The 27,906-nt window shown below is 44.8% G+C and overlaps 1 protein-coding gene across 2 annotated transcripts in view; it reads left to right on the top strand.

The window, feature by feature from the left end:
• SPRED2 (sprouty related EVH1 domain containing 2) overlaps positions 1-17,509 on the top strand; it is a 68,535-nt gene extending 51,026 nt beyond the window's left edge. For both annotated transcript variants that reach the window (XM_075496838.1, XM_075496839.1), the window contains exons 5-6: positions 14,416-14,565; positions 14,980-17,509. In XM_075496838.1, coding sequence (XP_075352953.1) covers positions 14,416-14,565; positions 14,980-15,630 — 801 coding nt within the window. In that variant the 3' untranslated portion in view covers positions 15,631-17,509. The remainder of the gene's footprint in view (positions 1-14,415; positions 14,566-14,979) is intronic.
• Positions 17,510-27,906: the final 10,397 nt, after the last annotated feature.

Genomic DNA, 27,906 nt, shown 5'->3' with positions numbered 1-27,906 from the left:
AGATATTTTTCTTTTTTCACTTTTTTTAAAGGCTTATTTTTTAACCTGGATCAGCTTACTAGTTGGACGTAGCGCATGGCCCCGCAGGCCACAAGAGCAGCCCAGATAAAGGGGGGATGCAAGGGGGTGAGCATCCCGAGGTGGAGCCCGAATTGCTGGCTGCCAACACAGCCATCCCTGGGACTCCTTGCTGAAGGTGGGCTTTGCTGTTCCTCCCTAAAGCAGCCACTGTAGCCCTTGCTGTTTCCCTTGCGTAGCTCTGATCCCTTGCCCTCAGCCGGGAGGAGCTTTTGCAAGTACATCTCGTCTTTTCTGTGTTTGCAGCACGGTGGTTTTGCCTACCTCGGCTTGTCAATGGAGCTTCGCAGGCTGGGTTTGTGGCCTTCTTATTTTGGCCTTGCTTTTGTTCAGCTGTGGTTCCCCAGGCATTTCTTCAGGATTATGTAAGGTGGACCTGATTTGAGGCAAGATGCCTGTGAAAAGCAAGTTATTTTCCAGCCAGCTCAGTTCCCCCCACCGTTCTTTTGCAGCCCAGCAATGCCAAGAGCGGAGCCGGTGTGGGGGGGAGCAGGAATAAGGTTGCAGGGGTTATTTTAGCGCCATATGTGAAACTGCAGCCAAGGGATGCACCTTGACTGATGCATCCTCAACCTCTGCGCTGCTGAGAGCCAGCAGAGTGGAGCAGGGCTCCTGCTGTCCCCCTTTTACCAGCACAGCTGACCCCACGCTGAGCCAGCCCAGGGAAGTGAACCAAAAACTAGCCCTATAAAAGAAAGGAATACTTTTCCGGTGGTTTTGCTCCTCGAGCCAGCTTGCTGTAGGACCAGAAAAGCAAGAAGTGCTGGCTCAAGGGAAACTGTAAGAGTGATCGGCTAAGCGGGCAGCAAAAAACCTCTGCGACCCTGCTAATACTCACTGTGCCACCTGAAATTCATCGCATACCCCCCGGCCGTGGATACACCGCCTTCTGCAAGACAGCTTCACTGCAGACCTTTGCTATGCTTGTGCCAGTGATACAAGTAAGGTGGTTCTTGCACATGTGGCTGAGCCTGGCTCAGTATTTATAGCATTTTCCACCTTCATGTTGCCACTGCCAAATTCATCCTTCGATTGAGACAAGAAGGAGATGACAGGATAGCTGAGGTGGGTATGGATGGGGGTGTGTTATGGCCAAATGTTATGCTCTTACCTTGAAAATACACAGTTGATATTACTATAGTTTTCCATTAGGTTCCTTCTTTAATCCGGGCTATGCAGTTAGCCTTTGAAGTGTATAGTCCTTTTTCGGCCGTGGAGTGCTTGAAAATTGCGCAAAGACAGAAAATGGCCTTTTCTATTATTTGAATATGCAACCTAAGGAAGTCGCTTTCAGCAAGCAGCTATATTTGTAAGCTGCAGTCTCTCCTGCTGCTGTGTTAGAACAAAACACTTTGTCCCGAGGCGCTCATGGTAGGAGGCACTGGGGATGCCAGCTGGATTTGGGGTGTCTCGCCCAGCCCAGGCGCTGCCTCTGAAGGTGACAGGCGGAGCAGACCCTGTGCAGGGTGTAAGCACAGTCGGAAAGAGGCAGCCTTGGCCGAGGGACAGAGCGATGATTGACAACTTCCCGCGCTGCAGCAGAAAGGATTAGGGAATCGCCGCCCGGCACATAACCCGGCGGCGCGGGTGGGGCCGGAGGGATGCGGGTCTGGAGCGAGCGGGCAAAGCCGTGCTCGGCCCCGGCATCCCGGCCTCACTGCGTAATTTAGAGGGGGGAGAGCGTTTGGCTCCCGGTGCCGAGCTGGAGCACCCGTCTTGGCGGTGATATGAAGGGGGCTGAGTCAGAACCGCAGGGCAAATGACTATGTTGCCCTGCTCTTCGTGAGGGAGCCTATAATTTCCACGTGCTGTTTAAACACTGGCAAATCTGGTTTGAATCTGTTGTCTCATGTAACAGGTAGAAAAGAAAAGAAAAAAAAACAAAACGCAGAGAGTTCAGGCCACTTGGAGTGCATGCCCGAGTTTTGCTAGTCTAACCATAATTTGGTTGTATCCTCTCAAATGGCTTTTTTCTGTTTGGGGTTTCTTTTTTTGGAGAGTTTGGAAAGGAAAAGGAGGAGTTTGGTAAAGCTAAACAATGAAATGCGCTTTTACATGAGGCTTCAAGAATGATTTTCCTTTAAAGTCGTAGGCTCCCCCTTTCACGCCTTTAAAGAAAAAAACCCCACAAACCTCTGACTGACAAAATACTGCAGGATGGTACTCTCCCGCCGCGCCCAGGCACGTGTTTGGTAGTAACTGAGGACGAACAACAGAATACGTGAGTCCGGGGAACTCAAAATGGACCTCTGCCCGGTACAGAAATGCATTATAAACAACTGCATCTAAATAGCCCTGTTTTCTTCCCTCACCTGCCTAATGTGTTTTGCCAAGGCTCTGCTCTCCCTGTATCTCATAAATATTTTACGAAAATTAAATCAGAAGTGATTATAGGGAGCAGTTCATCTGTCTCTGGTTCTGTCTGCAAAAGAAGAAGGAAAGGCAGAAGTAAATAAGTACCATTGCATTTTTAAGTGGAGCCTGACATATTTGCAGTGCATGTGAAGAGGGTATTTTAAAAGTTTGCATCAGCTGTTGGATTCTATTTTGGTGATGAATTCCAGCTAAAATAACGTGGATGCTCATAACTGTGTGAATAAATGACCCCTAAGTGACTTCTTAAAATATCATATCAGTCTGCTGTGGGAAGTTTGCATTTAACTGGGTTTTTTTCCCCTCCATTTGTAACCTGGTGTATTATATAGGAGGAGCATGCTGCTGAATTTAGAGGCTGAAGTGTTGAATTTGTACATAGCAAAGACATTAATGACGGGTTAGGTGGACCAATTCTTTTAGCTTAGCTAATCTAATGTTCATTAGCATCATCCCCCCCCCCCCCGGTTTTATTTTCTTCCTTTCCCCCTCCCTGCCCTTGGAAATTTCTGTATAGAAGAGCTGAGATTCAGTGGTGGGTTATGTGGAGCCATCTGTTCCTGGCTGCGCTCAGCAGCAGCGCAGGCTCTTGCCATCCCCTGTGCACGTCCAGTGTTTAACACCCCCCCGGCTGAGCTTCGCTCCTTTCTTTCCAAGCATCCCTACCCCTCTTCCAAAAGGAAAGCTTTTCGGCAGCATTGGATGTGCTAAGTTCCCTCTTAGCACCTTAAAATTAGGAGCTAGTGCTTTCCAAATTCATTGCAGCTATGCTGATGACAAGCAGGTCAAAGATGGAAGACTTTAAAGAGGAGCTGGCACCCACCTCCCTCTCCAGATCGCCCCGTCTCTGCCCCCTGCTTCGCCTGGAGACCGTCCTGTGCCATCAGGGCACAAGCCTCTACGGGTGGTCAGCTGGGGTCAGGGAGCTGATATGAAAATAATTTTGGGCTGGATTCCTGTGGTTCTCCACCCAAGCATGCACACAGAGCAGGTGATGGGACCGGAGGAGCAGGGACTGTCACCTCCCCATGGCAGTACGGACCTCAGTGGCTGTCTCTCATGGCCTTAGCAGAGGACAGCTGTGGTAACGTGGCTAATATTACTTGTTAGAGGAGGGAGGCTTTGCTAATCTTCGCGGAGCTGTACGAACACAAATATTGGGCAGCTGATCATCCCGACAATGCTGTAGTCCGCGCTGAGATGTCATTTCCGAGGCATAAACAGATTAACGGAGGCCTTTATGCAAAAAGGAAAAGCCTGCCTCTGTCCCTAGATGGTTGTAAGCAATTGGTTTAAACGGTTCCCAGGTTTAGGTAAAAAGATCCCGCTGAAGCGATGTAGCTCACCTCAGCATGGAGAAATCCAATCAGGCCACAGCAAGGAGGAGTTACAGGAATGAAGAAGGAAACGTAGGAGTCCTGGTAAGGAGAGGCTCTCCAGATTGACGAGGACACGAGCGCCTCGTGGGTAGGCAGAGCCATCCCACTCTCGCCACTGTACCGTGGGATTGCTGTGCTGCCTGGGGAGCAGCCCCAGTAACTGGGGCTTGTGGTTTGGGGTTTTTTCCCCTTATAACGTTCTGGGTTTCCTGATGCACAGACGTTTCCTTCCATTGAAGCGGTGCTCTAGCCCAGTGGTGCAGGAAGGGCAAGGCGAGGAGTATCGTATGGGAAGGAAATGTTGTGTGGACCCGCTTGCAGCCTCTGGTCCTGGGCTGAGTCTGAGCAAAATGGGTACTGTCTTACTTCAGTCCTTCTCTGACTTCCGCAGGCATTTCTCTTTGTATCTGTTCAAATGCCTGCTTTTGCAGGGATGTGTCTGATGCCTTGTATCACTGGCAAGTAGTAAAACAGGAAAATCTCACTGACGTTCCCCCCCTACCACATCTGAGTGTTTGCCATATCATTTAACCGTGTCTGATTCTCATATATTCTTTTTACTCCTCAAAGTGAGCCATTAAGCCACATCTGTGGTCCATGCAGAACTGACCGATGATGCCAGAATCGGGTTTAGCCTTAGCTTAATGGAGATGATCTTGTGCACCGAATCCGTGTAAATGTTCCTTAAGTTTTGCTGACTTAAGACAGCACAGCCACCAGCTTCTTTCTGGCACTAAAAGCTATAACCACAAAACTTGAAAATAAAAATAAAAAAGGTAGCAGTAAAACTAGCTAGCTTTCTGCACTTTATATTGGTATTTGTGTAAGTGGTGACTAGGAAGCAGTCCAAACATTTAAGAAATTATAGTCCTGTTCTGGTTTTAGAAAAATCTGAAGCCATGCTTATTGTAATGGTTGAGTACAGCCAATTTGTCTTTGAACTGTACTGGAATATGATCTAACGTGAAGCTTTTCCTTCAGACTCTTTGCTGGGGAATAGAACTAGATTCAGCTCCAGTGGTCCTCAGTGGATGAGTGTGTCAAAACGTTTCAAAAATGTATGGAAGTGATTTTCTTCAATTTCTGTCTTGTCTTCAGTGATAGGAAACAAACAGAAATTTGACAAAAGCATTTTCTTCAGTGGCTTTGTCTTGCCATGACAAATTAAAAGCTTGTGCTCAGGAGACAGGAATCTCAAATCTTAAAAGATTTTTCACACTGAACCTTTTTCTTAATACTTAGATAATCTAAGCCCCCTTTGAAGTAGGCTGTCCTGAGTATATGGGGCACACTTAGAGGTGGATGGAAAATGTCAACTGTTTCCTTTTCTGATTTTCTTGAATAGAGAGAAAAAGGTGTTTTGAGAGAAAAATCAGGATTTTTGCTGTTCCCCTCTCTATGAAATTCAAAAGTGCTCTTTAGGCTTTAAAAGAAAAAAAGCTGGAGGGGAAAGGAAGGACTTGTTCTGGCAAGATTAAGCTGAGGGAGTTCTGGGAGGCTATATTTTATCTTAATTTCTTTGGAAAGGTGGAAGTTTTTGCCATGCGTCCGAAATAACTCTCAGACTTCCTCTTTCTGAAGTTCATAAACAGCGGAGGCTCTGCAGATAAACTTCAGATTGGCGCTTAGCTCAGTATCGCTCGCTTGCTGTACCATTTCGCCAGCTTTGTAGTTTTTCCTTTCCGTACTGATAGCACAGCTGTGTTTTCCCTTATTCCAGTGAATGAAAAGGGCCAAGCAAAGAAGAACTGGCTTGTGCTGGGACTCCCAAGGGATCGCACCTGGGCAGAGCACACAAACAAAGGGCTCCGGCTGCCTGCGGCAAGCTCATCGCGTGGGTCTCAGCCGGAGGTGGTCAGGCTACAGCTGGGGGGAGGATGCAGCTTGCTGGCTGTCATTTTTCCAGGCTCATCCTCAAGCCATGAATTGGTGAGGGAGCTGGGTTTCTTGTCCTGTGGACAGCAGTGGTGTCTTTTCAGATGACAAGGTGGCGATGGGCTTCTCTTTAATATGTCCAGGCTTCCCAAAGTGAACGCAGGAGCTGCTGCGAGGAGGTTTGGCTGTTGCTGAAGGCTGCCTTGGTAAAGATGAGACCTTGAGCCCCCACCAAGTTTTGCATTTCCGTGCTGCGTGTTGACAGTCCCCCTCAGATGTGGGTGATGCAGTGAGTGACCTTGCACGACAGTGGGAGATGAGCAAAGCGGAGCGTGGCAATAGAGAGCAGGTCGGCTTGTAGAGGGCTTGTGCTTTGCAAAGGCCAGGCTGGCAAGGAGTTTTTGCTTCCTTTAGGACCATTACTTGCAAAACTACTTGTTCAACATCATGATATTTTATGTTCCCCCTTGTCCTCTCCACCTCATGTAACCATTAAAATCCTAGAGGGAAAAAAAACCCATCTTGTCTTGCTTGACCCACAGTTATTTTTGACAGCAAACTTGCAGTGCTTTAGCTGGCTGAGAGCACTTCTGGAAGTTAGAATCATAGAATCGTTTAGGTTGGAAAAGACCTTTAAGATCATCAAGTCCAACTATTAACCTAGCACTGCCAAGTCCACCACTAAAACAAGTCCCTAAGCACCACATCTACATGTCTTTTAAATACCTCCAGGGATGGTGACTCAACCATTTCCCTGGGCAGCCTGTTCCAATGCTTGATAACCCTTTCAGTGAAGAAATTTTTCCTAATATCCAATCTAAACCTCCCCTGACGCAACTTGAGGCCATTTCCTCTTGTCCTATTGCTTGTTACTCGGGAGAAGAGACCAACCCCCAGCTCTCTACAACCTCCTTTCAGGTAGTTGTAGAGAGCGATAAGGTCTCCCTTCAGTCTCCTTTTCTCCAGGCTAAACAACCCCAGCTCCCTCAGCCGCTCCTCATAGGACTTGTACTCTAGACCCTTCACCAGCTTCATTGCCCTTCTCTGGACACGCTCCAGCACCTCCATGTCTCTCTTGTAGTGAGGGGCCCAAAACCGAACACAGTATTCGAGGTGCGGCCTCACCAGTGCCGAGTACAGGGGGACGATCACTTCCCTAGTCCTGCTGGCCACACTGTTTTTGATACAAGCCAGGATGCCATTGGCCTTCTTGGCCACCTGGGCACACTGCTGGCTCATATTCAGCTGGCTGTCAACCAACACCCCTAGGTCCTTCTCTGCTGGGCAGCTTTCCAGACACTCTTCCCCAGGCCTGTAGCGTTGCATGGGGTTGCTGTGGCCCAAGTGCAGGACCTTGCACTTGGCCTTGTTGAACCTCATGCAATTGGCCTCAGCCCATTGATCCAGCCTGTCCAGGTCCCTCTGTAGAGCCTTCCTACCCTCAAGCAGATCAGCGTTCCCGCACAACTTGGTGTCGTCTGCAAACTTACTGAGGATGCACTCAATGCCTTCATCCAGATCATTGCTAAAGATATTAAACAGAACTGGCCCCAACACAGAGCCCTGGGGGACACCACTTGTGCCCGGCCACCAACTGGATTCAACTCCATTCACCACCACTCTTTGGGCCTGGCCATCCAGCCAGGTCTTCACCCAGCGAAGAGAACGCCTGTCCAAGCCATGAGCAGCCAGTTTCTCCAAGAGAATGCTGTGGGAAACCGTGTCAAAGGCTTTACTGAAGTCTAGGTAGACAACATCCACAGCCTTTCCCTCATCCACTAGGCGGGTCACCTTGTTGTTGAAGGAGATCAGGTTGGTCAAGCAGGACCTGCCTTTCCTAAACCCATGCTGGCTGGGCCTGATCACGTGGTTGTCCTGTACGTGCTGCATGATGGCACTCAAGATGATCTGCTCCGTAACCTTCCCCGGCACCAAGGTCAGGCTGACAGGCCTGTAGTTCCCCAGATCTTACTTCCAGCCCTTCTTGTAGAGGGGTGTCACATTCGCTAATCTCCAGTCAGCTGGGACCTCCCCAGTTAGCCAGGACTGCTGGTAAATGATGGAAAGGGGCTTGGTGAGCACTTCTGCCAGCTCCTTCAGTACTCTCGGGTGGATCTCATCAGGCCCCATAGACTTGTGGGTGTCTAAGTGGTGCAGCAGGTCACTCACCATTTCCCCCTGGATTATGGGGGCTTCATTCTGGTCCCCGTCCCAATCTTCCAACTCCGGGGGCTGGGTACCCAGAGAACAATTGGTCTCACTATGAAAGACTGAGGCGAAGAAGGTGTTAAGTACCTCAGCCTTTTCCTCATCCTTTGTCACTGTTTCCCCCCGCATCCAATAAAGCATGGAGATTCTCCTTAGCCCTCTTTTTGTTGCTAATGTATTTATAGAAACATTTTTTATTGTCTTTTATGGCAGTAGCCAGATTAAGTTCTAGTTGGGCTTTGGCCCTTCTAATTTTCTACTGCGTAACCTCACGACATCCTTGTAGTCCTCCTGAGTTGCCTGCCCCTTCTTCCAAAGGTCATAAACTCTCCTTTTTTTTCCTGAGTTCCAGCAAAGCTCTCTGTTCAGCCAGGCCGGTCTTCCCTGCCGGCTTATCTTTTGGCACATGGGGATGGCCTGCTCCTGCACCTTTAAGATTTCCTTTTTGAAGAATGTCCAGCCTTCCTGGATTCCATTGCCCTTCAGGACTGCTTCCCAAGGGACTCTGTCAACCAGTCTCCTAAGGTAGCAGGAGGACTCCCTCCAGAAGTCCAGGGTAGCAGTTCTGCTGACCCCCTTCCTTACTTCTCCAAGAATCAAAAACTATCATTTTGTGATCACTATGCCCAAGGCAGTCTCCAGCCGTCACATCACCCACAAGTCCTTCTCTGTTCGCAAACAGCAGGTCCAACGGGTCGCCTTCCTTAGTTGGCTCCCTCACCAGCTGTGTCAGGCGGTTATCTGCCACACACTCCAGGAACCTCCTAGGCTGTTTCCTCTCTGCTGTATTGTATTGCCAGCAGACATCTGGTAAGTTGAAGTCCCCCACAAGAACAAGGGCTAGTGATTGTGATGCTTCTCCCAGCTGCTTATAGACTAGTTCGTCTGCCTCAGCATCCTGGTTGGGTGGTCTCTAACAGACTCCCACCACAATATCTGCCTTGTTGGTCTTCCCCCTGATTCTTGCCCATAGACACTCAACCCTATCGTCACCATCATTAAGCTCTGAACTGTCCAAATACTCCCTAACAGACAGGGCTACCCCACCGCCTCTCCTGCCTTGCCTATCCCTCTTGAAGAGTTTATAGCCATCCATTGCCGCACTCCAATTGTGCGAGTCATCCCACCATATTTCCGTGATGGCAACTATAGCATAGTTTTCCTGGTGTACAGTGGCTTCCAGCTCCTCCTGTTTGTTGCCCATGCTGTGTGCATTGGTGTAGATGCACTTCAGTTGGGCTATTGATCCTGTCACCTTTTTGGGGGGAGAAGCCCTAATTCCTACGTGACCATTCAAAGGTGCTTCCGTGGTTTCTGACACATCCATAACCCTTTTTTCTTTGCTGCTGCGTGGATCTCCATCCCCTACCTCCACTGAGACGACAGACTGAAGGACCTCGCTAGCACGCAGTCCTTCAAACAAGTTACAAGTGAGAGAGCTCCATAATTTCCCTCTGGCAACCGATTTCTGACAAGCTGCCGCAGATTGTATTGCTTCATAATTTTGAGATGAATCTTTCTTCTTTTTCGTAGTCACCCTTGGATGTTGCATCACGCGGGCTGAAACTATTCTGTAAAGCCATTAGAGGCAAGGTGATCAGTCCAGTTCAGGAGCAGGAGAAGGCTTCTTTTTCCCAGTGGTTTTTATGATAGATGCTTATCTCAGAATATTACTTAGGTACCTGATTAGCCAGCCGTTCTTGTGTAACAAATCCATTTCAATGAGAAGTAAACAGCAGTAAATGATTAACATAATCTTCTTTACTAATGACTAGGGTTTTTTAATTTAATGAGTCACTTCTGAAAGTCTAAGGGGGAAACAGGGACACTTTTTTTTTTTTTTTTTTAAATGATCACAGTACAATCATTTGCATGTAGAAGCCCGGTGTTATTTCTCAAAGCAGCCATATCAAACATGCGGTACGTGTGCTTGCGCAGATATGTACAGCTCACTTGCAGAAGGAAATGTGTTGCACAGGTTTTATAAAATTACTATTATGGTCATGATTAATGATTTTGTTATCCAAGCAGTGAAACCACAAGACTTCGCGACCGCCGTAGCAATCACAAAGCTCTAGTACCTGCAGCACAAATTTCTCTAATTGAGCGTTTGAGAGCGTGTTGAAACAGAGTTTCTTACCGGACTCCCTGTTCCAACAACTTTAGGTTTGGGTTCATTTCTCTTATGTGGCTACTGGGCATGTTTTCAATAGTTTCCCCTCAAAAACAAATACTGGAACTGGATTGGTTTCAACAGGCTTTAGAGGAAGACAGTGTTTCTCTGACAGATGGGTGGCTCAATGTTTTGGGATGTGTTTTTCCATCGGTGAAATAGCCTGGCTCTGGAGACCACATCCTTTCTAGATCTATTCCTGTAGGCGAGTGTGTTGTATTTGGGTGACCTGCATCAAAACTCTCATGTCTCCCCCTTCCACCATCCTCCACAAAATTTTCACTGCTACGCTGGTGGTAGAAAATCCCAGCCACGACCCAGTCTTGTCATGGGGGATGGAAGTTGTTCCTTGCTTCCATCACTGACAAAGCCTTGCCATCGTTTGTTCGTAGTGGCACTTGGCTGAAGGTGAGAGTGCCTTTTCTTTGAGAACATACATGATTTCCGCCAGTCACCAAGTCCAGGTTCAGTCCCAGTGGAGTAGTACTGAGAGAACAGTATGCTTTTGAAGGCCTGAGCATTATCATGCCTTTAGTCCTTGGTCGCTTACTTTCTTCTGAGGGTTTCCGTATGGATTCTTGAACCACTTTTTAACTATGGGCTCTGTCAGAAGTACCTCCTCCTGTTTGAACCTTATCTGAGCCTGTTGCAGTGAATGCCTCGTGATCTTCTCTTCTGAAGGATACCAGAAGAGTAATCTCTTCCTACTCACATTCCCATGGGACTCACAATTCAGTAGACTACTTCTCTTCCTGTCTTCATGGTCCCTTCCATCATCTCTTTTTCCAGGCTGGAGAGACCCAGGCTATTTAGTTAGCTCTTGTTGAGAAGCCGTCCTGTGTCCTTGATTGTCCTGACCGTAGCTCTGTGAGCTTGCCGTGGTGGAAATACCCTTATTGACATGGAGTGGAGAGGGGGCCAGAACTGCAGACAGATTGGGGAAGCACAGTAGATACATGCAATGCCTTCATTATCATCTTTGTTGCTGCTTTTTTTCTTTTTTTCATCTGTTGCTGAGCCACCAAGCTGAGACTGTCACAGGGCTGTCTGTTTTAACCCCAAGACCTCTTTCCTGAGCGGCAATAGCTGGCTCAGAGTGCATCACTGTACATGTCAGATCAAGGTGTTTCCATCACTTTGCACTTTAGGGGTAATTTTGTTTTTTTCTTTTTAACATCCAGTCTCTCAGCATTATGCGATTCTTAAGCAAGTTCAGGGTCAGCTTTCATTTTTACTCCCTTGAACAACTTAAGTTTCATCAGAAACTTAAGTTTCAGAAAACTGTGTCATCTTGTTCACCTCTCTCTTCAGATCATTGACGAGTATGCTCACCAGCACAGGTGAGGAACCTGTGGTGTTCATTGGTGACCTTCTGCTTGGGAGGGGGGTATTTTCTACCTTTTTTCCCCAGTCTTCAAACCATTCATTCCTATGTGTAGAGAGCCTTCTCTCTTCTACAGAAGTTTGGCGCTTTGATGGGGGACCTTGTTGGAAAGTAACAGTGCTTATCCCAGCCGATGGTCAGCAAGGTAACCCTGCACAGACACCGCGTTTGCCGATCAGTTGCCTTTAGCGTCACCAACTTTTTTACGGACAAGTGAGCAGAGACCTAGTCTCGGATAGCTTGCTTTCTCCCTTTCTGGGCGCTTAGAGTAAGTGTTTGTGTTGGCAAACTGCCCCTCTAATCTGAGGACATTGAACATGGAAATGCAGCAATTTTTAATAAGGTGAAAGCGGAGGCCAGAGCCACAGCCTCTGTGGTATGCTGCAAACAGGTTTTGTAGCCATGTCAACACATGTGGAGGAGAGGCTTGGTTGCCCTGCCGGGTCTGAAGGAGAGTAAGGTGTGGAGAAAAGCAAGGGCAGATAAGAATCGGGCAAGATAAAAATCACTACAGCCTCTTTTCCAATTGCCTATTGCAGAAATACTGCTTTCCCCGAGAGGCAGCAAATAGCACGCTGCTTGGAGGGCTGGTTATAGCTCCCACCTGCCCCGCTGAGATTGTCTAGCAGTTATATCCAGTTTGGGATTTTTATTTTCATCTAGGGTGAGGGGGCTGCAGGCCAGTATGGGCAACCTCCTCCAGTTGGGTCATTTTCCCAGGGTTCATTATTTTGACCATGAGCACCCACAATGTTTTCGGAGCGTATCCACAAAAGGCTTGTCCCAGCAAGGCTCGGCCGCAGTTCCAGTGAAGGTGAAGGGTCCTGCTGGCTGGCGCGGCACCGTGTTAAGGCCCTGCCTGCTTTTTGGTTCATGCCAGTCAAAGTTTAACTTTGAGAGCACGTCGCAAGCTGAGGCTGCCCAGACTATGGGGTGTGTGCCTTTCTGTTGTTGTTCTGAGAAGTTTAAATTACAGCTCGGCATCTGGGTCTGCAGTGTATACAGCACTGCAGGAAGGTACTCGTATGAGGCAGCTGTTGCCATTAAATCCTAACTCTTCTCAGGTTTTCCAAATAGGTTGGAAGCTTAATGTTGTAATGAAGTACTTGCTTGTAGAAGCTGCTCATTCTGTCTTGAAATGTCCCCAAAATGTGCTAGATATTGTAGGACCTAAAGTTACATCGTTTGTTCGTATTGTAATTCAAAACAAGAATTAGCTTTGAAAGGTTTAAACCCCAGATTTGAAGTGCCTTTGTCTAATAAGCTATGAAGACTGGGCTGATGAAACCACTTTTTAAAAAGAGCCTGAATATCAGTGCAGTTACATTTTAGAGGTGTTGTTAACTATCTTAAGAGTTGTTCTGCTTCTAGGTACTTGTTTAAAAAAAAAAACAACCAAAACAAACACATGCATTAAAAGTGTGTTCCTAATGGGTGGGTCAGCCATTCAAAACTCATCCTGCTTGTTGTACCTCTCAGATAACCCAGCCTGGCTTTACATCACACTGCAAACAGATCTGTATGTTTGCTTTCAACAAAGTAAGTTGGGAGTTCAGTGCTTTTAAGTGCTATACTGGTTAAAGAGGATCAACATCTATTTTGTGTTGTAATGCTTTAAGGTGTGCTCACCTTTGGACAGTCTTGCAGAGTGTTGTTTTCATAATAACAAATACCCACAATGAGTGTTCTTGTATTCTGGGAGTAAGAGGCATGTCTAGTATGATTCACTAGAAAATAATATTTAGAGAGTGCATTCTTGACGAAGGAGAGAAGGTTTTTCAGGCAAAACCAGTCTTCTCCCACTACGACACAACTTTTCCCTGCTCTTGAGGTTGTGTCTCTAGCTAACTGTTGTGGCAAATGGAAACCTTTCCCTTGGGCTTGCTGTAGGTGTAGCACAGCTTGTTAGTTGGAGGGGGATGGAGATTTTTCTGGGTTCAGAGCACCAATATTTTAGGCACATGCAATGTTACAGCTCTTCTGATCATTGTGCATGGAGGCTCTTTTTCCTGCTCCTGATCTGTTAGTGCATTTAACAGCTGTCCTCTGATATTCATGGTAATATGAAAAAGCCCAACCAATCTATGAAAAGAATTAATGAGCAAAATCCTGAATGTCTAGATAGTATGGAAACTATTTTAACCAAGGAAGGGCTATGGAGAGAGGATGGCTAAGACTGGTACCCCGCTGTGATTAAGAAGCTGCAGGTATTGGTATGTTATTGTGTGATATTTCACCCTTTCATGATCGTTGTTGTGTAATGATGTTACTAATTCACCTAAAGAAAGTGCTCACCGTGAGCCAGGAATGTATAAAAACACAAGTAACATTCATTGCACATTAGAGATTAGTGACAACATGAGGAAAAAAAATGCTGAGGTTTTTAAAGGAAAGCTGATCATTCAAGTAGCCTGTGATGAACTGGAATTCGGTGAGTGGAGAACATGTAAAGGAGTTTTTGGCTTAATGGGACGCCTGCAGGTTAACAAAATTGCCAGTATTTTTGTAGCCTGGGTAACTAGTGGGATACAGCCTGGGCACACAGATGCTCTGAGTCTGCCCGCAGGACTTACACGATTGCATCATTTGACATAGTTTAACTTTGCTCTTCAGAGGTAGCTTCTAGCATGAATGCTCATCATCCCGCAATGCCCAGGATAACAAATAACATGCCAAGCGAATACGAGTGGTGTTGGTGAATATGTCACAGGTAGGCTATGGCATATTATTTTTCCATGTGTGTGGCGACAGCTTTTATGGCCTGGCAACAGATCTGCCTCTTTCAAGTATTTTATGTGAAACTTTATGAAGCTGCCTGCTGTCAGGTGTTGCCAGTATTGCAGGTGTGCGCGAAGTCAGTGAGTGGCAAAACATCTCTTTTCATATCGCGTGCAGTAACAGCTGAATGTGTGATGATTTTTCCCCCCTCTTTCCATTTAAAACAGAATGCTACAGATAGCTCCTCTAACTCCTCTCAAAAAAGGGAACAGCCTGTGCGAACTCTGGCTTCTCCTGCATCCTGCGAACATCGAAGAATTTGCACTCGTGGACACCTTCACGACCATTATAGCTCTGACCACTACCATCTAGAACAAGTAAGGTTTCTTCCCAGTGTTGCCACCTAAAGGGCTGTGTCTGCCATAGCTAAGACTGGTGTTTGATTTTCCCCCCACGTCCCTGAAAGACCCCCCCCTTCCTTTCTCCCCCTTTCCTTCTCAGTTAGCTTTAAATGGCTTCCAATTACAAAAAAAGAAGAAGGGTTTACACTGTGATTTAATATGTTATGTTGTACCATGTGCACACAGACTGTTGTAGGTCTATGACAGTTGTACTCATTCCTGAGCCAAAGACTGAAACTCTGTGATGGGTCACAGTGAAGGGCATACAAAGAAGGAAAGACAAAATTGTTAAATATTGGCTTTTCACTGAGCAAGGAGATGGTGATTACTGATAGCAAAGTGAGGTTATTTATCTTTTCTCCCACTTTATCTCCATCCCTACTTCCACAGTCAGTACCGCGATCCTACCGGCACGTCAACTTTCCAGACGATGATGAGGAGATAGTGCGCATCAATCCTCGGGAAAAGATTTGGATGACTGGATACGAGGACTATCGCCATGCCCCAGCACGAGGAAAGAACTTTGATCCTGATGACATGGACTCCTACGTACGTTTTGCCAAAAGCGAGGCCTCAAAACACGAATATACTTATCCTTACGTAGACAACTCGGACTTTGACCTGGGTGAAGATATCAAGGGTGCTGTGATAAAGACTCAACCTGTCAAATTCAAGCCCAGGCGTAAGGAAGATGGTGAGAGGTCGCGGTGCGTGTACTGCAGGGACATGTTCAACCATGAGGAGAACAAACGGGGTCAATGCCAGGATGCTCCAGACCGCGTCAAGACTTGCATCCATCGAGTGAGCTGTATGTGGTGCGCAGACACTATGCTCTATCACTGTATGTCCGATCCGGAAGGAGACTATACAGATCCTTGCTCGTGTGACACCAGTGATGAAATGTTTTGCCTCCGGTGGATGGCCCTTATCGCCTTGTCTTTCATTGCTCCATGTATGTGCTGTTACTTGCCGCTTCGGGCTTGTTACCACTGTGGGGTCATGTGCAGGTGCTGTGGTGGAAAACACAAAGCTGCTGGATGACTACAGATGCATTCAAAGTGTTACGTTTTTCCTGTAGTTCAAGGAACACGTTGGTTTTGGAGCATTGAGATCACTCATTCTGATGCAGCCACTGTGCCCGACAGCATCCAGAAACCACCAGTTCGGATCACTTTACATTTGGTTGTCTGGGGCTCACACTGCATTGATTTGCTCATCAAGTGTTCTAACTAACTAACCTACAGCATAGACTTTTGTATTATTAATCTGTAATCAAAACAGACTGTCTTGTACATGTTTGGTTTTTGGTTGGTTTTTTTTTTTTTTTAGTTAAAATGAGTTTGAGAAAAGAACTGCTTTAAATGGTGGTGGATTGTAGAACATCTCCAGGTTGTGTCCATCTTGCCTCCGCTTGTGCGGTACCATCAGTATGTTAGCGAGCTTTGGCATTTCTAGAAACGGGGTGGTGTAGTGAATGAAATCTCACTTGGAAGATATTTTAACTTGCCGTCAAGTTATTGTGTGTGTATAGAAGGTGTGCTAGTAACAAACTTGTACCACAACACAGTATTTCTGTCACTGGTTTTCTTTGGGGTTTTTGTTCTGTTTTCCAAAGCCAAAATAGCCATCTAAGCTGCAGTTTCTCTTCTAGTGTCCATCATCATTTCCTTCAGCAAACATCTTAAATTATTTCTCTGTTCGTAAAGCTCTGTGAACAGAAAGCAAGGCTCAGTTACCATAGTCACATAACCATTGAGAATCTGGTAGTTCTCCTTACCTGTAATCATTTCAGACCACTACTTGAAAGGGAAAGTTAAATTTTAGGGTTTTCTTTTTTCCCTAAATAACATTGGAAAAATAAAACTGTGTTTTCAGAGTTCTGCCCAAAAGAAAGGGAACTTCTTCATTAGCCAGCCATGTAATGATCTGTGAATAAAACACTAAGGTTCCAGATGAGGAAAATTGTTGTTATGCAAAGAATTACTAACAATGCAAAGTCAAAAGCACTATTATGGCAATTCTGGGGAAATGCTGCATTAAGTGGTGGATTATATGGAAAATCGTATTTGTTTGTTTGTTTTCTGTATAATACATGAGCATGAGAACATACGCGTCCATGGTGGAAACTACATTTAGCAGTCTAAACAGGTATTTAAAATCAAAAGCCAGGATGTTAACCACCACTTCCATTTCCTGACCTGCAGTCCCAATCCTCCAGATGCTTACACGTCTCGACGTATTGCGCGTGCAACCGGCATTTCTGTGAGTCTGTGTGTAGGATTAAGCATGTGAGTCTTTGCAGGAGCCAGACCGAAGCATCTCCCTGGCTTTCCCCTCCCCAGTTCACCACTTATCAAGTGGATGCATAAGGTGCATACAGCAGGATAAGATTACTTTAATATTTTTTTTTCTTTTAATGTCATGTTGTCTTGTGTACAAGGCTTGTAATTAGCTTGGAAAAAGAGTATTTTTCTAATATATTACAAGGAATAGCCAAATAATTTTTATTAAAAAAAAAATGATTTAGCGCAGTGAGCTCTATCTAGCATAGTACAATCTGAATACTTTGAGGCAGCTAGGGATTGGCTTGTCAAAGCTGGCACTGCTGTTCCTGCCATAATTTCTTTCTGCAGTAAATTGCCAGTGGGCGCATGTCCTTTCCCTCCCTCTATTGCACATTGACATCAGTCTTAAAAGAGAGGAATTTTTTTTTTTTTAATTAATTTGCCAAATAAATGTAAAAGGAACGCTTGCCATTCTTTCTTGGTGGAATGTCCCAACGGTTCCTCTGAGAGTTAATCACAGCTTTTTAGTAAACCATGAATTAAGTATGCAATGTGCTTATACACTATAGAGTTTGGTAGGCTTAATTCGTAGCAGTTGCTGGGGATTTTTTCGGTTGGGAAAAAAAAAAAAAGAATGATAGTGGAAAAGGGATGGAGTGTTACACTCTGGGTGATGTGTCTGGGTTTGCTGAATGAAATATAAATATTTTGTGCCTAATAGCAGTTGACAAATCTCTCAATGGTGTCTAGTAAACATCAAGCCAGCCTCAAAAAAAAAAAAATTAATGGAACAACCTTTTTCCTTTTATTTCTGTTCTCAAAGTTGTTTCATGTAAACAAACATCTGTAAGATCTTCTCTCTATAAAGCACAACACTACAAAAAGATCTTACAGCTTTTTGTCTGGTCTTGAAGTGCCCCTATTTATTTAAGTAAAGTAGACATACTCCAAGCCTTTCTGTATGTCTGGAAATAAAAGTTTAAAAAAAAAATCCCTCTTTTTTTTAATTATTTTTTTCTTTCCCCCCTCCTCCCTCCCTCTTCTCTTGGGTTTTTGTAATACTTGTAGATTTTGCTGCGTGTGTTATTTGGTTTGTGAAGGCAGTGGTATAAGGGCACAATGATAGAAATGGGTGTTTTTTTGTAAATATTTCTCCTTAATTTCCACACTGCTGCTGAACAGTGTGTAGCGTTCTCCCAGTCAGCTTTGCAATACTGACATCAATCATTTGAGAGAAATTATTCAGATTTTATTTTTGTATCTGTGGTAACAAAACATTAACCAAATTTTTTTTTCTGTTGTGGAAAGTTTTTTTTTTTGTTTTTTTTCCAAGCTGTTGCTCACGTTAACAAATTAAAGTGCCTGAAGCCTCATCATTATTGTATCTATATACTAAAAGTTAAAACCCTGTTGTATTGATTTTTATAAGCCTTTTTACCTCTGTGTAAAAAAAAAATATATATACAAGTGTATGATGTACATTTTAGTTCTTAACTTCTTTTTTTATTGTTTCTAATATGTATGATCAGTGTAGCTATTGCTTTAAAATGTACCATGTAAATATAAATACATCATATCAAAATGACACCGTTTATTGTTATTCGGCTGGCTGGAAAATGAGGGGAGAACGAAACGGTGCTGGGAAACATGGGGCCATTGCTGGAGCCACCTCCCCAAGAGCTCAGGGTTTCAGAGGAAAAAAATGGATTTATTTTAAGTTTTTCAGTGGTGAATGCTACTTGCCTTGGGCACGGGCCGTACTTGCCCAAACACAGCGGGCAGCATGGGGGCAGGTGTTTTTTCAAGTGTGTTTTAGGTGGTTTTCAGGTGTTTTGCACGTTTTGGGGGAAGGACGCCCCTGGGGCGGCCTGGCCTGCTGGTGCTGCGCCGCAGGAGGCCCCGGCGGCCATGACAGCAGCCAAGATTCTCCTCCTGCTCTCCCTTCTCTTCTCCCTAGGCCTTATCCCATGCGCTGCTTTGGGCTGGGCTAAATACACCACGGGGACATTTTTATTTTATTTTGTTTCACCCAAGCAGAGCAGCCGCCAAAGAAAAGGGGAAAGCAGAGAGAAAGGCCGGCAGACGTGGCTGCCTTGCTTTTTGAGGGCGCGCGGTGGGAGTTTGCAGGGCTGGCTGGATGCCACTGTCACTGCTGAGGAGAAGCACCTGGGGTGGCTGGCACTGCCATCCCTGCTCGGAGAGGTTTAACGTGGAAGATGGAAGAGGAATAACCCAGTTAAAATGGACACCAGGCTGGAGCCGATCGACTGAGGAAACCAGAGGAAAGCCAGTGAGTATATCTGAATTTTTACAGTTATTTCCAATGGGAGCTAGTCAAGCCAACACCACGCACTTCTGAAAAGCACAGTTTTATTTTTCTGTAGGTAAGCGATAACACAACCAAGGTGATAACACAACCAAGCCGTTGCTCCTTTTTTCCTACGTGCTGCTGCTTGTTTTGCCACTGAATAACGAAGCTGCCTCCAGAGGCATGTAAGAGGGGAGGCAAAGAGCACACGCGCCAAACTATATGTGTCCTTCTCAGATAAAAGGTTTGCTCCCTGCAATGGCGGTGCTTTGTGTCGTCTGCACCCACCCAGCACACAGGGTGGTGTGCCAGTTGCATAAATAATGTCGATGGTTTAATTTGTCACAGCTTTGCTGAGATCCTGAGTCCACGTTTGCTTTTTATTGGTTTTGTGTTTGTATTCATGTATTTCTAGAAATATTAGATGCTCATATAAACATAGATTTCTGTTTAATTTTGTGATACAAGTGTATATTTGTTGCAAATTTAAAAAAAAAAAGTTTGCAGGCCTCATGAGAAGCACATGCGCTGTGGGTCAGGTGGTGTGTTCGCGAGGACTCTTGTCGCACGCAAAATCCTTTGGTCTGCGTTGGTGTGTTTGCTCCATCCACAGCTAAGCTGAGGGCAAAGGGACTTCGATGGCCTGTTGCTTACAGTTCATCATACTCTCTTGACTAATTATGGCAGGAAGACTTCAGCGCTGTTCCCTAGCCATTCAAATTCAGCTTGTCCCACAGAAGGCCTGGCTAAACCATGTATCTTCTTGCAGCCTGCAATGTGCTCTTGCTTTCGTCTGTGAATCAAAGGGGTTGCTTATGCCTGGAGATTTCTAAACTGAAGCAGTAAATGGTACATTTGGACCCTGGATCCATGGAAAATGCAAGTACGACCAAGATACAAGGCACCATGAAAGGCGATCAACCTTCTGCAGCCTAATCGGTGCAGAGGTTCCGGGCTTACTCCTGCTGATCATCTGGGACAGGTACTGTCCTCTTGGCAAGATGCAATCAAGGAGATTGAGTTTGGGGAGGACACAGATATTGTAAGCTTGCAACAATATGACACAAGGTTGAATATTTTATGGCTTAAAAAAAATCTATTCTACTAGTAAATGTAATACATATTGCATTTAGAATAATGTCCTTTCGCCCAGACTGAGCTTTAGGCACTGACAAATGCAGCTTGGCATTTTATAGCAAAGAGACTTGACACCAAATGTGCTGCTACCGTTGCCTGGGTCAGAATGGCTCTCCCGGCCTCTCCTTTCCCTGCTTTGGCAGCAGGAGCAGTGCCGACCCAGTTCACCCCCAGGCCTTTCTCCTGGGGAGGCATGCTTGGGTTCAGGCAAATGTTACCACAGCAGTCCCACCTATGTGAACTTTTCTCCTTGTAGCCTGTGAAACTGAAGTGACAGAGGGCAAGGAGAGGATTTTCTTGGCTGTGCTCACTCAGGAAACCTGCAAATAGTTCCAACAAACCTCTTCTCATAAAAGCAGTATCAGGTCAGGAATTGCAGGGGGAATGGAGGGCAACTGGGAGGGATAACCAGTTGTAGCTCTCCAGCTACAACAGCTGGTTTCCTGCAAGGCACCACGATAACAGTGTCAAGCATTTCTCAGGAGTGACTGCAGCTGCCCAGCATTACCTTCAGGGGCAGAATTTTTGCACAAGGAGGGTTCACCCAGCCTCCTTTAATCGCTCAGTAATAAAAAGTTTTTCTCGCTCTGCTCCGAGAGCTGCAATTTAAATAGGCAAAACTGACTTATCCCTGTTGTGAAAATGAGAAGTCCAAGAGAGTTTGAATTACTTATGTAATGTCGCATGGGGAATCTGTGGCACAAGTATCCTGAGCACAAGTCCACCACCATCTTCATCCAAAGGGCGTCTCTCCTGTCACTCTGTCTGAAGATTAACTAGGAGGTTTGGGCTTCTAAGGAGCCTCGCTGTACGGAGCACAAACCAAACCAATCGGCCCTGTCAGCAAGGAATGTGTACATCTTCTTTCTCTGCTATTCCACTTACAAATGCAAATTGGAAGTAGCTGTCAGGACACCTGGAACCAAGAGGTATAATTGCATGTGTTCCCAATGCTTATCACAGGCAGAACTTGGCTTCTCATACACACCAAATGCAGCCTTTTTCACAAATCATTTGAGAGTGAGCTTGCAGCACTAGCAACCGGAAACGCTTTCCTTTCTTCAGCACACAATGCTAGATGAGTTAACATCCTCCTAGCACCTTGTCCTTTTCCAGGATGTTCAGCCTTCTGGTATTTTCTTAACATTTTGAATTAGGCAATTAAATTCCTTAGTATCTTGGTGGCATACGTGGAAATAAACAGAAAAACGTTTGGCTTCCAGCCAGAGACAAGATATTTAAATGGTGGAAAGTATGTGTGTATTTTTGGGGTGGTGCACTTAGATCTCTACAAATATTTTTAGTTGCTTCCCTGCACTCATGCACAACCATCCCATGCCATTCATCTCATTCCCCCATTCCCCACTTGTAAATTCATTTAGGAAGAGTTGACAGACTTTGGTTTGGCTTCTGCTAGATTTCAAGCCTGCTGCCTAATGTCGTGTGAGACAGGATGTCACAGCAGTGCTCTGGGTGGTTGTAAAGAGAAAGGTTTCCGAGGACTGTAACACACCCCAGCTCTCTGCATGCGCAATCACAGCTCTGTGCACTGCTGTGTACTCTGAGGTGGCAAGGAAAGTACAAAGTCATTTCCAGACTTAATATAATTCATATAATGATCTAAGGAGTCACTGCATGGTATGTATTCACTTAAGAATACATATCGTTGCATGGGAGAGCTAGAATTAATGCATACTTTGGGATAGCTAAGACATTACGAAGACATACACAGCCTTAAACTTAATTCTTATCTAGAATTCTTAATTTTTCTTAATTATATAGAGTGTAATATGAACTGGCATTTCTTTTTCTGCATTTTCTAAGGTTACGTCACGATGAGCTGCAGAATTGGCCAATATCTGTTTTAAGGCAACTGACAGGACTAGTATCAGGCTTACCACTTTGAGCAAGCATTTTTCTGATTTTCACACTCTTAATTTCTCTGTTTCAGTGTTGTGCCAATGTTAGCTTATTAACTGTTTAAGCTCTTGAAGTGAGATTTCAATCTTACGAAAAAAGAACAGGAATAGGGAACTTGTCAGTGCAAACAGCGAGATCCTTGATGTTGAAGTATCAAGTCTGATATGTTCCCAAATGTACCCTATTTTCTGATCTGAGATTTCCGGTATTCAGACTATGTTTAGCTCCAACCTGATTCAGAAACTGAAAGCTCCGACACTTCTAAAATTTGAAGCATTAACATCCTTGTGCACTGGAGAGCCATTTCCAACCTTAAAAGCCCAATTCCAGAACTACTAAACTCAAGTGATTTCACTTTAAAAGTGCTTACTCTTTACAACTTCCTGAGAACAATGATAAAAGCCAGGTTAGAAAGTGTAACTTTCAACCACATTTTGCAAAAGTGCTGGCCACAACTTAAAACAGAGAGCATTTTGATGTGCGCAGCCAAAAGAAGCAGCACTCTGCTGGTTTTGTTCATGAGTCTGAACATTGCAAAATTCAAATCCAAATAAATTAATTTCAGAAAACTGTGAGCAGCTAAAAAAGGCAGAGTAGAAGCTAGGACTGAATGCAGATGCAGGATTTATGGTTCATCCCAGATATGAAACATAAGTAGAAATACAGTCCTTTTTTTTTTTTTTTCTTTTGAGGGGTACCTAAAATGAGGCTCCTGGTGTCACAGTGTATTGGTACGGGGCCTGATGTTCAAGCTAAAGTACCCCCAGCAGTTTCCATGTATTCCTGCCGGGAAGGGCAGATGGTCTGTGCCTCTGAGAGGAGCGTTCAGACCAACACTGCAGCTCAGGCTGCCAAGCAGGAAATGTATATACACATATATATGCACGTGTGTGTGCGCGCGTATCCTTTTGGAGCAGAAATCTGAAATTACCAACATGAGCTAAAAACCCAAGTGATAGTTACCCTTTAAATAAATAAATAAACAGGTAAAACTCCAGCTGTGTGGCTGACCCTGGTGGCTTGGCAACAATGAATGGGGTTTTCTGTGCAGTGGCCCCAAGTATTGGGTATCGCTGCAGATTTCTCTGTTCACCTAGTGAATAGACCTCAGTGAACGTCCTCATCTTGGGGAAAACCCCAGAACCCCATTAAGTGGTTGAGCCAGCCACAGAAATGGGAAGGCTTCCAAAGTAGAAAGCAAAATAGCAATAGAATGAAGCAGAGAGATGTCTTCTGCTCAGAGGAGTTATCTGCTTTGCTGTGACTTGAGGGTCAGTGCTGAATGGTCAGTGGCCCTGTTCCTCTGGGGCCAGTGACTGGGCTCTGGGGAAACCATGGGCATTTTGGCAAGTAAGAAAGCCTGTGCATTCATTCATCTGCCTGAAATGGAGGGGTTTGGTGGAAACCATTTGGCCAGAGCAAGGCAGCCTTTGCAATGATGCCAGTACCACAGTTTAGATATGGTTTCTGCCGTCTGCCACAGGGCTGAGACATAGTTGTACTTCCACATGTGGCCAGAAGTGTCACAGGCCTGGAGCAGGCTGCTGGGTGAGCAAAGTCCTCATGCTTACTCCTCTCTTTGCAGAGAGATTCGAAAGGCTGTAATGTGTCAGAGAGGTAGCAAGAAATACCATATACGTTTAATTTCAAAACTCTAGCACCTATCACAGATGAAATGCTATTTGCTGCATTTGTGCTTCCCCAGACTTTGAACAAATGGACTCCTTCCAGCATCAGGTAGGAGAAGACTAGAGAAGAACAGACCATTCAATGGCAGGAGATTGCATTCCCCAGTTCCCTGGGGTAAAATCCTGACTCCATTTAAGTCAGTGGCAAAAATCCCATACACTTAAGTGAAGCCAGGATTTGTCTCCTGGGATCTGCAGGATTTCGATGCCAGTATCTCAAGGTTTGGCACCCAAAGTAGCCCCTCCGCTGGCAACTCCCTGAGGTGAACCTTCCATGGTCTCCTCCCTCCCCGACTCTCCTAAGCGACACAGGTAGAATGACAGCCTAAGTCCATAAAAAGGGATTTCTTATCCTACACAGTGCACCAGCTCCCCAATTCTGTCTTTAATGGTGTGTGTGTGAAATGGGAGCCACTTTCTGCTCCTGCAGAGTTACAAGTGGGTGAGTGAGGAGCGAGAGCGTCCTGCTGACAGCTGAGGAAGGGCTTTGTGGGACCCTAGGATCACTGGTTTTAACCTTAGCACCTTAGCTTGTCACCATTTTCCTGTGCCCAATTGCCAGGTTGTTTCATTCACTTGGACCTTCACGAACCAGCTTGGAAAAGAAAACAAAAATGTATCTAGGAGTAAGCAGTTTTGACTTTAAAAGTGACAAACTGGCAGGGACATTCCCTCAGCCACCTTTCACTCATTTTTGACAGTTTGCAGGGTTTCAAGCTGGCAGCAATTCTTTCCAATATTAGGTTGTATTTCTGTTAAATTTCAGTTAAAATGCTGAATTTCAGTTAAAATGCTGAAAGGGTGCCTATGTACTGTTATGTATGTTAATACATGAGAAAAAGGTCCTGCAACAAAGCAGCACCCCTGAAAGGACTGTTTTCAAACGCACTCACATACATAACGTTTTAAGAGCTGTCACCATCAGAGCACATTTTATGGCCAGTTCCTGAAGGAAGTGGTTGTAAAGATGTGGCACGAAGAGCAGAAAATCCAGGTGCTGAGCAGAGAGCTTTTGAACTTACAGCAAATGCGTGAAACTTTTTTCTAACCAGAACAACTGCTGTTTGTGACCATCTGAACTTTGAGCTACAAGAAAATGTCTTTGGGGTTCATCAGGCTGATATCCTGTCTCTAACCACAGCCTGTACCAGATACTTCAAAGGGAGAGAATACAAGAAACTCTGTATTGGAATCATCTGCTAGCAGAGGAAATTTCTTCCCAACATCAGACAATTTGTCATTGATTTATCCCCTCAAACAGGAAAGTTTATGTGCCTCTTAAAAAAAAATCCAATTGAATGTAACAGTGATGTGAGTTTATTCATTAAGCCTAACAAATTTTTATTTGAAATGTATTTGATTTCTCTGAAATACCATAACAACCCTTCTACCGTTTTCTCTGGAGATTTTTCTAGTGCTGAAGTGATAGTTTGAGGTTTTTTCCCAGCCAGTTTTTTATACAGATAGCCCTGCAAATGTGATGATGTTCAGGAGCTGCAGCCCTATAGCAGCCATTTTGCAAATGCCAGTGTCTCCTCCTCCAAATCCTTCTCTTGGCAAGTGTTTTTAATCCCCTTTTACAGATCCTTTAACCTTAATTTTCTTATTGTTGGGATGATATTGTGTTCTTATTGTTGTGCAGTTTCTCTGAAGCCTCCTATGTGTCAAAAGACACAAAACAGATTGAGAACATGAGGGGGGTAGTGAAAAGACGGCAAATTTATTGTTTTGTTTATTTGTCAGATTGCTGACATCAAGCTGCATTTATAATATTTCTTTTGTGGGACTCAGATACTTTCAAAGACGGCTGTGCTGAAGCTGTGAATATAAACTAGGATGAACTGGGTGTCTGAGATGAAGGTGTAAAGTCCATATTTAGGCTCTTAAGTACAAGTGGCTTTGCTCTGAGAGGTGTTGAATGTCTTAATTTCTTCCTGAAACACGTAAGATTTCCTAGCTGGGTAGGTGTAAAACATTGGCCCCACTGAGGTCAATGGCAAACTTCCCACTGGCTTCAGTAATATATAATCACCCCCAAAATACAGAGTTAGGAGACTAATTATTGGCAGCTATTTTTCTAAGAGCCTGGCTAATACATAGAACAGTACTGAAATGCCTCTTCATGTTTATTTCTTTGTGCAAAGCTCCTCTATGCATTTTCCAATCCCCTGTAAAGAAATACAGAAAAATTCTGCAGCCTCAGTTGCCATCACAATGTATTTAGGGGTCATCTATTTTGCCTTAGTCACAAGCAACACAAGTGAAAGACCTGCTTTGCTTAAAACAAAGCCTGGCCAGGTGAGCAATTCAGCCAAATAGTAGAAACTTAGCTGTTCTGATGCAGAAACTCATTGGTTGATGCTTGGATCCTAATTTGAGACTTCTAATTTGATTGTTTAGCAATTGTTGATTGCTTCAACATGAACTACAGATGATCAGCATCTCCGGAAATCAGGCCACAGATCACTGAAAATAGTAGGTATGGGGTTTTTTAAGATGTGGGTCCTAGGGCTCTGCGCCTCATTGAATTTAATCACAGCTTGGAGTAAAAAGACACACACAAATTCAGCTTTGGCTTGGTTTCTGACAGATTTGAATTTGCACCATTAATCTTCTGCTTGTCCTACTCCTGTAATGGTTCTTGAACCACACAGCCAGTGAAAGCCAAACTGAGGTCTTGAAAAAGTAATTTCCTATGGGCTTCATAAAAATAGGCAGCTGGATAAAATGGAGAGCTGTTAGTACTCTTGCTGAGGCAAAGCAAAGTGTGAGCTCATCACTGATTAGACACCAGGAAAACAATGTGGGAAAAGCCTTGTTATGAATGCCCTACCTGTGGATAAACTCTCAGCTGGCAGTCATGCCCAACTGGACACTAAACATCCACCCCAGAAGAGGAACTTCACTTTCACACCATACCTGTCTCTTAAACAGCCAGTCATGCTCAGACACATCCTTTGGAAACTAAGCGCTGTTGTTTTCATCACTTGCGGAATACTTGTTTTAACATATACCAGTGATATCTAGGAGGGAAGTGACATGTTTTCCCAATCAGGGCAAAGAAATGTGTCAAGTAATGCCCTGGGTTTTTTCAGTCTGGCTCTAGCTGCTAAAGGGTCTGCTTCACAATTTGTTAATTCAGCTGAGAGTGTTGGCTGTATCTCTGAAGGGCTGTAGGTGGATGATTTGCTTTTTTTTTTGTTGCCAGATTGAAGTCTGCTTTCACCTTTTTTTTCTCACTTGCTTGTGCATCAATATGAGTATCTTTCCATCTATGAAATTAAATTATTGTAGCTGGAAAGTCAATGATTCCAAGAAATTTATTTGGGCTTCTACTTGCATAATGACAGAGATTCCTGGGTTCCAAAAGGCTTCAAATTTCTGGGTCTTGCTAATAATAACAACCCAAATAGTCCAGCTGACTGTATGTAGGCCAGACTTAATCAGTTAACACACTGAAATAATGACATACCAGCTTATGGAGCCTCCTAAATATGATCACGTGTGAAGACAGCCAGTGGCTACAGGAGGTCTAATGGCTACACAAATTAAATAGCACAGAACTGCCAATATTTAGACCTGGGATTTCCAGAAAGCCACACTGAGATAGAGAGCAACAGCGATTTCTGAAGAAATGTGCATCTTTCCATGCTAATATCTAAACTGAAACCATGGCTCAGAGGACATTGATAGCAGAAATAAATGTCTTTCAGCTGTGGTCCTTTATGGCTGGTGGTTGCAGACTGATACCTGTTGGAGTTGTTCAGCCAAAGTCAATGGGACCGTTCCTGCATACATCTTTGCGGAACAGGCTCCAGCGTATGGAAATGTTGCTTACTTTGGAAGTTTCGGTTGTACGCGTCTCCATATTGTTCAAGCTCATGTGAGCCGAAGTTTGCATAACAGCTCTTAAAAAAGTGGGCCTCAAAATGTCAAAGGGAGCCCCCTTTCATGTAAAAGATGAAAGCCACGTTGTCTT

This window comes from Mycteria americana, chromosome 3, assembly GCF_035582795.1.
Source record: "Mycteria americana isolate JAX WOST 10 ecotype Jacksonville Zoo and Gardens chromosome 3, USCA_MyAme_1.0, whole genome shotgun sequence".
Taxonomy (NCBI): domain Eukaryota; kingdom Metazoa; phylum Chordata; class Aves; order Ciconiiformes; family Ciconiidae; genus Mycteria; species Mycteria americana.
Note: the sequence above shows the minus strand (reverse complement) of the source record. Positions and strands in the feature narration are given on the sequence as shown.